Genomic DNA, 11,771 nt, shown 5'->3' on the forward strand with positions numbered 1-11,771 from the left:
CCATTTCGCGTCAGGGTTTCCTCCGGGTGCCGTCTCTATTAATATATAGGGTGCGTTCGGAAATGCGCACCGGGAATGTGGTCAGTTTGCTGAGTGTGGTTGTCGGTGACGTCACAGTGTGCCTTATTTACGAACGACCACAGCTGTGACGCATTCACACCGCCGACACCGGACAACCCCAGCTTCAGGGTAGGGTCGCTCAGTACGGGCACTCGGCACACCCGGTGCGCAGCGCACTGGATTCTCAAACGACAACGCACCGAGTGCACTGAATAAACAAACGACAAGAGAGCACACCAGTGCGTTCAGGGCGCATTTCCCAACGCACCCCTACTCTAAGCATCAGAGACACTGGGCTCCATAGACATATAAAGGCTAGATGGCTCAAGGCGGAGTCTCTGACGTAGTTCACCCGGCGGTCATCTTGCTTCGGGACTACAGTACAGTATGTTCTGTGGCAGCTCAGACAAAACTCGCTCAAATCTTGCTTATCTGCTTAATTTTGTTTTTTATATGAATGTCGTATAAAAGCATATACGTATGCGGACGTCTCTGACGTTTTTAACAAACCAAACCGTTTGAAAATCGGTTGAAAATTGAGTAAGTTATGGTTATTTAAAAGTACATGCCCCATAGACACAATGTTATGCTGCCCCGAGGTAAGATGGCCACCACCACCACGTACGTAGCAACGTCGCTCTCCATTGGCCAGAGCGCGGGTGAGCCATAGATTTCTTATATATATCTATTACACACATAAAGACCCACAGGGAAGTGTTCTAAATCTTCTAATCTTCTAATCTTTTTGCAAATAGGGTAAGCCACTAACCTTAACCTTAACTACAAAGTTAAATGTAGTTAAATCTTAGTTTTAATATCATAACTCTGGACTAATTTAAATTGGAGTTGCAGCATATCAAGACTCAAAGGGTAAAGTTTCCCAAACTTACAAAAATACATTATTAATTAACAAATTACAGTGAGCCCAATATTTTAAAAAATGTGAAAATAGCCAAATTACAAGCATCGCATACGATAATTAATACATTTTCTTATTTCAGAAAATGTTAGATTTTTTAAACCTTTCGAAATAATATTGTTTTTGGGAACACATACCGTAATAAAATACAAATTATGGTATATTTACTCATAACAAATAACATTTGCCTGATGAAGACCTTGTAGGTCGAAACGTTGCAATTTGTTGCACTAAATAAAGTAAGTCTCAGAGCTCTAGAAACTAGTGTGCGGATGTTCTTTCTCTTCCTTGATATTTACGCATAACTCATAGAAATGGGTATGCGACCCAGAAATGAGTCTCAACCCACTGAGTAGGCCTACATCACATTGATTGTCCTTATTATTAAAAAATCACACCTGCGTGAAGTGAGGGGCGCTAATAAATTAAAGGATAACTCATGTTGCTATGATTAGGTGATGTAATGGTGATGTAAAACAAACACAGACAAAACAAACATTAAACTCTCTTTATTGTTAATGTTTGTGTTAGGGACAAGTTTGTTTAACTAAAAACAAACATTAAACCATCAAACCCCAACAACAGGGGTTTTATCCACTACTATGAAATGCTGTTGTTTTATTTTATTTGTATTATTTTTCCAAAAATAGCGAAGATGGTGAAGCTGACCGTGTAGATCAGCTATTAAAAATCACACCCGTGTGAAGTGAGGGGCGCTCTTGTCTTCGTACATCATCATGCATCATCTCATACTGGCCAATCAGAATGCCTGATGCCTGTGATCGGTTAGCTGATTTGCTCGTCTAAACATAATGACGTAAGTTTCACTTCAATATCAATGGCGTTTAATGTTTTGATGTTTAATTTACGTCATATTTAGCGGAATTTTGACCTAATTTCTCCATTCATTGTCAATGGCAAATCTTGAGATGTGTGGGGACAAGATTTAGCGGACATTTGACCTGAATTCCCCTTTCATTGTCAATGGCAAATCTTGAGACGTGTGGGGCCTCAAAAAAGAAGAAAAATAAAAAATCACACTCATGTGATTATCATCACATCATCATACATCACATTCCGTGCTCAGCCAATCAAATCGTCACATTCCGTGCTACAAACACATTCCGTGCTCATACGGACATACACACAAAGCTGTGCATATAGGAGAGGCTAGCGTCCCTCAAAAGAAGTGAAAACATTTTTTTTGTTGAAGATGTTTGCCTAATGACATGGTCAAAATAGATACGGCATGTTAGTGGATAATTAACCAATTGTCCTTCACTCTGACATCAGACAATTCAAAATAGGCCTGTAGATCTACCACCTTCGGCATGGTACACCAATCCACGATGGATAATAAATTAGGCATAAATGGGCATGTGTCCATTATCATTTAGCCCATCAATGAGCTTTAGATCCTCCAGGTCATCTTTGATTACCTTGATCAGGTGACTTAGACCCTCCTGCTGCTGTTTCAGGTGTTGTTTGATTTCGTGGAGAAATTCTGCATCAACACTGTAACGTTCCTCTGATCTCACTGCCCTAAAATGGTTTTGCATTCTGTTTTGCGCCATCAGCTCATTCAACCGGCCCTTCATTTTTGTTGGCGCGTTGAGCTCAGAATCAATGGTGTCTAACTGCACGCTGAGGTGCTCCTCGTCCGTGTCAATGGCACAGCCACTCTTTCTTTGGATCTCCTGCTTGATAAGCACCCGTAGAACCCTGTGAGAAAGGTCCATTAGCCTTTTCTTGTACTGAGCGATCTTGCTCACTGTGGTAACCTGGTTCTTTTGCAGGTCACCAATGTCATTTGAAATAATATTCAGTCTGGTCTGGTGCTGTTTAGTCATCTGTTCCTGGATCTTCATTCTGCACAGCAACTCTTTAAAACCCTCCATGGGCACTGCGACGAGTTTCTCAGGATCAGGGTTGTCAGCCTTGGCCTGTTCCCAAATTATACTGTCCATACCTGCAGGGGCATTTTGCTGTTTGAGCTGTGCAGGCGAAAGCTCAGTGCGAGGGACCCACATAACCACTCCAAGCTGTTTGAGTTGGACATCGACCTGGGTCATGTAACTGAAGAGTTTGGTTACTGGCATCCGCCTGGATATGCCATTAGGAGGGAAACGTTGTACCACATAAATGATCACCTCTGTTTGGTCATCAGGAAGTGCTTTCACACCCTCTACATTTACAGCAAGTGTCTGCTCGCCTCCCAAAACCTTATGGAGAGACTCCACCAGCTCCTTCAGCTGAGATCTGACATCAGCCTCCTTTTTATTCAGGGCCAAAGATACCAAACCATCCTCATCCTTACTGCCAGGGATGCAGCAATAACCCACTGTCTTGAACCTGCAGAATGGATTCTCCAGGGTGAAGTCAACAGGTGATGCGTTGGTGTTGGTGTAGTAGCCCTTCCCAGTGCCCCAGTAAGCTTGCAGTTGGTTCCACTTAGCCAGGATGGCATCTCGCTCATCACCCAGTAATGTGGGAGCCGATAAAGCTGTGACTAGCTGGTTCAACTGGGTGGGCTGACCCTGCTGCTGCTGGGCCTGCAGACCAAAGAGGCCTCCTTGCTGCTGCTGAGTTGGTGCTCCAAAAGCACTTATACCCGTTCCAGTTGAAATTCCGGTAAAAGCAGATGGAAACCCGATGGATTTGTTCGGGGTGTTACCAAACACACCTGATGTGTTGGAGGGAGAAAAAAGGGTACTCTGAGCAGCAGCAGATGTAGTAGTGTTTCCAAAGCCACCAGTGGGGGTAAGAGTACCAAATCCTGTGTTAGCACCAAAAAGTCCAGATGTGCCTGCAGCAGGATTATTTGTAACGCCACGAAATGTGTGCGCCATGGTTCTATTGTAAAAAAACATTGCAACCCTGTTTCCAAAAGTACTTATAAGTGTTATCTAGCATACTAAATAAAGTTCAAGTTACACGTCCACACATCTGTGATGGGCACACAGTTATGCCCATATATGGATTTGACATTCGCAACGTGTTGTCAAAACAACAACCTTTGCAATAACGGGCCAGAATAACGGGCGTGCAGATATGCCTAAATATGGACATAAGCAAATCGGCATTGTTAGGCAACAGTTTATGTTATGTCTGATGTCACGTGCCTATATATGGAGATCCCCAATGTCATCCCCAACCGAGAGGCCGGTTGAGTGACACCTGACCGGTGACATTGATTGGGACTGATGGTTGATGGGCCACAGGTGTGGCATGTCACGTGTGTATATGTATTGTTGTCTACTCCTTCCATGTGAAGGTCTGAAGAAGGGCTACGGCTCGAAACGTTACCACTTTAAGTAAAGAAATCTCGGAGCAGTAAATGGTGTGCGGATTGTTTCATTTATTTACGGTTGAGTGACATCACCTTCCTTTTTCTCGCCACAGGCTGTGTGTTGAGGACAATGGTGTAGTTACTTCAAATATCTTGGGGCCTGGACTGCTTCAACAGAACAGGATTTGAAGGGCACTTCAAATGTGTGGAAATCAGACATGGGAGAAGACCTCAAGAGGAGGCTGTATGTTTTTATAGAAATAAAATAAAACAACAGCGTTGTTATATACAGCTTAACATTAAAGCTGTATAGGAGGGGCTAGCGCCCCTCAAAAATCACACCTGTGTGAAGTGAGGGGCACTAATATATTAAAGTCTAACTCATGTTGATTAGGTGATGTATATGTCAAACAAACGGTGCAAACACAAACATTAATCTCCATTAACAATAAAGAGACAATATGACGTAAATTACACATTATGACGTACATTTTCCCTTCATTGTCAATGCGTTTACAAAACAAACATTGAACTAAAGACAAACATTAAACCTGTGTATAGGAGTGAGGACAGAAAAGTGAGGACACCAAAAGTGATTGGCCGGAATGAGTAGCCTGGGTTCCAGCCTGATTCGCTGCGTTCCGTGGATCTTTTTTTTTATTTTGATAGTTTTTATCCCACGATTTTGCAACCCATTTTCACCCAGTGTCAATTATCTAATGTAATCCTTGGCGCTACACTTCCTCTGCCAACCTGGGGGGGGGGGGGGGGGGATAAGTGCATAAGTAGTCCAAGCTGCTTCTTTTCACCTGACGGGAGAGTTTCCCCTGTCAGGTGTGTCCCCCATGTGGGCCTGAAAAGGGATGTACTGTATGATGACATTCATCATCATCATCATCATCACCATGATAAGAGGCACCGCTCACTTCACACGTGTGACCGAAGGTCGCAGTTAACTATGGAATCGTTTTCCGTCACTCAAAATCCCCATACATGGGCTGTTTTTCATCAGCCCCCATATATTGTGCCCAGGTCTCGTGACATCACTGACATCATCATCCCCATACATGGGGAAAGCCCCCATATATTGTGCCCAGGTCTTGTGACATCACTATGACATCATCAGGGATATTAAGCCCATATACGGGAATGTCCCCATATATGGTCACGCATTGTGATATCACTTTGCATTTTTTGGTCAAAGTAACTAAACTCTAGACAGGCTTGCCCCAAAGTTATTTGTGCAGCCACGCCTGTCAGCCGGCGAAAACTAGTTCTCAACAGGCCCGGAAATTAAGGCCCGGCCCTACCTGGGCCCTCATCAAACCCTGTACACTCAAGACACTGCCCCCGCTGTCACCCTTAGATCTCCATATATGGAGTTGACCATTTCTGACATTACATATGTTGATCTGACCTCATCACACCCTGTACACTCAAGCCAGTGCACAGATCGCATGGCGTCTTACTGGTTGTTTACAGTCTGATTTGTAGCTCAGTTTTTACCTGTGACAGAACCTCCATCTCCCCCCAAAAATACCCTAATCCGACAAATTCAAAATGAAAAACCTTTATTTCATTTAATAGAAAACATCAGATTTCAGTTTCAATACAATATAATCCAGATACAGGTTGCCTTCATGCCCTTTATTTTTTATAAACACGAAGAGAAACTCTCATTGCCCAGCAATGTTACCTGTCAAACTGTATCCTAAATATGCATACTGCAGTGTGCCTATGCTATTTGATAATGCAGCCAGAGATTAAAATGGCATTGAACACCAAGCAAAGGCAGTCACATTTTGAGTCTATTAACTTGGTGACTAGTAAGCAGACAACAATGTATCCAGCCTTGCAGCCCAATGGAGAAAAAAAAAGAAAAACAATTCTTAGACTACTATAAGTGAAGGTCTGGTGCTTGGGAGACAAGAAATAATTCTGAGGTGCTTAAAGTATTACAAGAAAAGAAAGCCATACTGTACTTCCAATTCAAGAATGTGTAAGGACACTTCAAGTAAACGACCCCCCCACCCCTCCCCCCCACTAATCCTCTTGACTTATACCATTAAAAGATCTAAATTCCAATTCAATAAAATTTGGATAATATTCTAAACAAGATTCCAAAAACACAGATCCGATTTACATTTGGTAATCACTTCAATAATATTCCACAATAAACGAGAACGTGGCAAAGCATTCTGGTGGGGGAATTAAACTCTTTTTACGACTACATTGTCTGTGCACACGTGCATTTGTCAAGTTGCTCAGACATGGTCCCTTACTCTTTTTCATCGTCTTTGTGCCCATGGTCATGAGTCTCGTCCTTCTTTCACATGATGGGATAGCTGGCAAGGTTGGCGATTCCACAAAGGTTACCACGGTTACGTGCCATAAGGACGTAACCTTTCTTGCCCCAACTCTCACTCCAGCTGTCAGGGAAGAGGACAAGAGAGAAGAGCAAGAGGTTCAACATTGCCAGGAGTCAAACACCTTTTCATCACTTTGTCAACATACGTCTGACAGAAAGCATCGTATGAATGTCACACGGTGAGATGAGATCAGAGTCGACTAATATCCTGACATTCCATTTTGAGGACCACATGTACCACCTGATGTCATTTTGACCCACCTGTTCTTCACAATCCAGAATTTCTTGCCCCTGGCAGTCACTCCAAACCCTACTGCCAGCACGGCATGATTGATGTCATCTTTGTTACAGTTTGGATCATAGTACACACCTAGGCACATGACAAGACAAATAAGTGAAATATAAAATCAGGTGGTCTATAGAAGTGAGTTTTAAGATTTAAATGACGGCTTTGCTAGCCCAATATCCATGGGCAGGTTGTTCCAAAGTCTGGGAGTCTCGGTGGGAAGGTTCCGTGAGTCTAGACTTTGAAACAGCCAGAAGGGTCATTCGTGCCACGTTGTGAGGTTGTACATAGACTATTTTAACTACTTCTTAAATATTATTATTATTAATAATAATAATAATAATAAAAATAGTTTAGCTTTTTTGGGAATGTTCTTTAAAAATGATTACATTTTTTTTTAAACCCATTAAAATGTATTCACGACCAACAAATGGGTCTCTGTGTTTGGGAATCAGTGAATACTCAGGCCAGGTGTGAAATTATGTGACATGAGTGCCTTAAATCAGCCCCCATCCACCGTACACTCACCTCTCTGGTAGAACTGGAAGGTGCCCTGGGTGGCATCAATGCCAACAGACACAGGCCCCTGTTTAAACAGCGCTACAGCTAATGCGTGCTCATTGCCCTCTGGGATCTCCTTGTAGCCTTTGCACTGGGCAGTCATACCTGATACATTGTAGCGACACTGCTGGTCCTGTAAAGTTAGACACAGTAGAAGAATCAGTCATCTGTCTGCATTAGGCCACTACTAATAACATTTGTTCATGACATACTTCAAATTGTTGGCTTTTGTCACAAAGGTCTTTACATTGTAACAAAAAATGCGCATACAAATAAAATGAGCAAAATTGAGACGCAAAGAAAGATTTTCTAGAGAGCACATAACTCTGTTACAATAAACAATAGCATATATTGCATGTCAAAACAGCTACATTTGAGGCGTTCACTTGTGTGGCTTGCTTTTGAAACGTAGACATGTTGAGTAACTTTTATGTAATAACTACAGTAACTAGAGATTGCATTGTATATTTATGAAAAAGTAATACACACCAAGCTACTGTAATCATACATTTTCAGTTCCTTCTCACACCATTATTTTTCTGTGTAAGATCACAAGAGTTTCAGTGTGTCTACTCTTCAGCCTATGTATAGGAAACAGCAGTGCTACACTTAATGACATACACTAAACATGGAATTGGACGGCTTCTAAACGACATTATTTGTTTGTTTGTCTGTTTTTGTCCCCGCTATTGTCACTCTTCAAGTCACATCACCTCTCCAACATATGGGTAGACTGCATCAGAGTCAAGGCCTCCATTTTCCTCTACGTATTCGAAGGCGTTGGTCATATAGCCTCCTCCACAACCCTGGTTCTCAGTGACACAGTCCACCAGGTTCTGAGGGCTGAGGTCTACCAGCTGCCCCGTCTTCTTGGCCAGCTGGCCCTCCAGGGCCCCTGCTGAGCTAAAGGCCCAGCAGGAACCACATTGACCCTACAAGCAGGGAGAACAGCAGAAACAGCTGAGATATTATTTACTGTACAACAGGATATGGTTTCTACTGTTTGCCCACAAGGGGGCGCACTCTGACCAGTTTCACGTAAAGTAAAGTCATTTGATGAGGCAGAAAATGCTTGTGTGACCTACTGTACAGCTCAAGATTTCTAAAAGCCATCTGAATATCTGCTGAATATCTGCTCACTGCCGCTTGTGCGTTTCCTAGCTGTTTTAGAAATACTTTGAAATACTACTATTATGTATTTCTACATTAGCTTGATTATTTAATGGTGTCACCATGTTCCTTCTAGGGACAAATTAAAACATAATGTAATAATAACAGAGAGGAAGAGGAACAACATTACTTTGTAAAGCAACATTTTTAATCAATGCATTGCATAATTCATGGTCAACAGGAACCTGGAGAAAGGCATAGTTGGTCGCGAAAAACACACAACCTCATCTTCCATTCACTGACGTCACACTTTGTTAGAAGAACCACAGTCTATTTGCACTGTGTGCTAACTCAGAGGGAATTAATGCTCATTTGATAATAGGGTATATCATTCTACTGCTAATCTGCTTTAGTGCAAAACGTGGCCTACACCATATTTCAATGTTTGTACTATATCCTGCCTTGTTCTACAATTCCACCTTTCATAGGCCAAGGGTTTCATCACTTTCATTTACTGTCAAATGCAGTCAGACTGGTTTATTTTGCTTTCTCCCAGCAGATTATGTGATGTACTGTAACAATGTTCATTTATTCCCACCTGGAATCAGGGGGAGACATGATTGGCACACAGTAAATTCATCAGTTCCTGTCGGGCTGTCGCTCCGGTTCGGCCTCTATCCTTTTATTACTCTATGGTTCCTGTGTGTCCAGTAACTAGTATAAATGTAAACAAATTGACACTTGCAGGTCCATTTGATTGCATTGTGTACAGAAAGTAATTACATTACAACCTGACAAATAGAAATGTGCTTCAAAGAGAGCTATATTATGTCATTTTGTGTTGCATGTTACGTTTTTAATTCAACATTTGGTAATTTTGTAATAGTATTAGTAATATTAAACAACATTTACTATTACTTTCACACTTTCTCAATGTGTGATTCCAAGCATACAAGAAACATAGGAAATAGGCTACTGCATATTTGGTTGTTATACAATGTTTTGTTTCATAGAGGGCGCAATGTCCTGGCTATGGTGCCCTACAGCACCATTTTTTAATAAACATCTCTACACACATACAGTAGAAATGCAAAATGAAATGACAGAATATCCGCCTGATTTCTTTAAAAAGGGTTTGTTATTTGTTACTACAGTATTCAACTTATCCAGTCAACCTGGTTTGATGCTTGTACATTTTGTCACTTTGTGTTTGTACTAGCTTTGCACCATTCGAAAGAATGTATTATATGAGCTCTGACCTGGTTCTTGACAGGGGTCACCATGCCCTTCTTATACGGTAGTATGTATTATATGAGCTCTGACCTGGTTCTTGACAGGGGTCACCATGCCCTTCTTATACGGTAGCATGTATTATATGAGCTCTGACCTGGTTCTTGACAGGGGTCACCATGCCCTTCTTATACGGTAGCATGTATTATATGAGCTCTGACCTGGTTCTTGACAGGGGTCACCATGCCCTTCTTATACGGTAGCATGTATTATATGAGCTCTGACCTGGTTCGTGACAGGGGTCACCATGCCCTTCTTACGTTAGTATGTATTATATGAGCTCTGACCTGGTTCTTGACAGGGGTCACCATGCCCTTCTTACGTTAGTATGTATTATATGAGCTCTGACCTGGTTCTTGACAGGGGTCACCATGCCCTTCTTACGGTAGTCGATGGACTTGGGCAACCACACCTGGCTGTTGTCAAGGGACATGGTGTAGCTTTTGTCCCTATTTACAGGTACCTGGAGACCAGTCAGCCTTTCAGAGACTTCCTCTGTTGTCTGGATACAGGGAGGAGAAAATAAAAAGGAGGGACAGAGTTTAAACACAAATTACCCTTTGCCTGTTGAGGAGTGAACCTGCTGAACCCTGGACTCAGGAGGCAAATGTATGTTCTCCTGAATGTACTTCTGTATTTAATGCACTTAAGAAACATGCAATAGAATAATGCCCTAATGTTCTTGTGTGTATGTGTGTGTCTGGGGGGCATTTTATGCTGTAAGACCATTAAGGGGAACTTTGCCCTTTGCTAAGATTTATGCTGTGACACACTTCGCCGTGTCTTCTGTGTGTTTGGTAAATTGCTAGCAGCCATAAAAAACAGTACGTACTGCATGTAGGCTGGTGCCGTTTATCCAGCGTGGAGAGCGAGCTCTTAACACAAAACCAATTGGAAATTGACGTGTCCTTCCCACAATAGAACAATTGGTGTCATGTTAAGGGCAAAGTTCTCCTTTAAAAACCACTGAGAAAGGAATGTGGATGAAAGGTAAAATTAAACTGGACTGTTGAGCAGAGTGGAGGGGTAGAGAAATGTGATAAAGGACAGACAGAGAAGGAATGAGATGAGAAGAGTGGGAAAGGAATTGAACCAGAGTGAAATGAGAGATTAAAAACAATGGTAATGGAATAAATAGGTAATTGCAAAAGTTATCGATTGTGCAGAGTTTGACAGCACCTGCACAGGATATCATGATTGTTTGAGTAAACTTTTAAGAGAAAATATCTGTCCTGATTTGTCCCCGATTGCAGCACAGTTGAAGTGAGGAAAGATCCATTTGGAGGAAATACAGCCCATCTGTTACATTTAAATGAAAATGGAAATACACCCTTCATTTTCTAGCCACCTGTGCTCAAAATAACATGAAATGATTCACTCAGAATCCTTAATGTTATACTGTAAATGCTTTTGTCACTAATAGGTAGAACCATTAATGAATGAATGTGAGCTACACCATAACTAGGCACTACACTATTTTTGATATATAGCATTTTAAACAGAGCCTGTCTCTTGCCTTCATCGTGTAAAAACAACCATCAATCAAGACCTGTTCTGACATATACTGTTTGTCGGCATCTACAGTTAATTAAATGGTCACAATTAAGCCTTTGTTTTGCCTCTCTAACCATGGCATGTAAAGATACATATAGCTGCTGACTGCATCTGCTTAAAGCCACCACTCAGTCCTGGTATTTTTTAGTAAAAAAAGGGCTGCTGGCACTTAGGGACTGGATTTCTGTGTGTTTTCAACAATGACCCAAAATACGGGACATGTGACTAATCCAGAGGGGAGACACCAATTAAAATGTACAAAGAGTGTCAAACAAAGTGGGGCAGAACATATCTTCTGAAGAATATGAAATGTTGTCATATAGAGATTGTGAGA

The 11,771-nt window shown here is 41.8% G+C and overlaps 2 protein-coding genes across 2 annotated transcripts in view; both read right to left on the minus strand.

Annotated features, from left to right (window-relative positions):
- Positions 1 to 2,340: 2,340 nt before the first annotated feature.
- LOC306925047 (nucleoporin p54-like) lies at positions 2,341 to 3,828 on the minus strand (the record flags this gene model as incomplete). The annotated part of the gene is made up of 1 exon (XM_079503729.1): positions 2,341 to 3,828. The coding sequence occupies one exon, from the start codon at positions 3,826 to 3,828 to the stop codon at positions 2,341 to 2,343; it is 1,488 nt and encodes a 495-aa protein (XP_079359855.1).
- A 1,994-nt stretch (positions 3,829 to 5,822) lies between these two features.
- Positions 5,823 to 11,771, minus strand: part of ctsk (cathepsin K) — a 9,865-nt gene continuing 3,916 nt past the window's right edge. The window contains exons 4-8 of the mRNA XM_079504251.1: positions 10,233 to 10,385; positions 8,197 to 8,415; positions 7,451 to 7,616; positions 6,898 to 7,006; positions 5,823 to 6,697 (exon numbers count right to left, since the gene is read on the minus strand). Of these exons, the coding sequence (XP_079360377.1) occupies positions 6,598 to 6,697; positions 6,898 to 7,006; positions 7,451 to 7,616; positions 8,197 to 8,415; positions 10,233 to 10,385 (747 nt within the window). The 3' untranslated portion in view covers positions 5,823 to 6,597. The remainder of the gene's footprint in view (positions 6,698 to 6,897; positions 7,007 to 7,450; positions 7,617 to 8,196; positions 8,416 to 10,232; positions 10,386 to 11,771) is intronic.

This window comes from Electrona antarctica (assembly GCF_951216825.1).
Source record: "Electrona antarctica genome assembly, chromosome: 6".
In the NCBI taxonomy this organism is placed as follows: domain Eukaryota; kingdom Metazoa; phylum Chordata; class Actinopteri; order Myctophiformes; family Myctophidae; genus Electrona; species Electrona antarctica.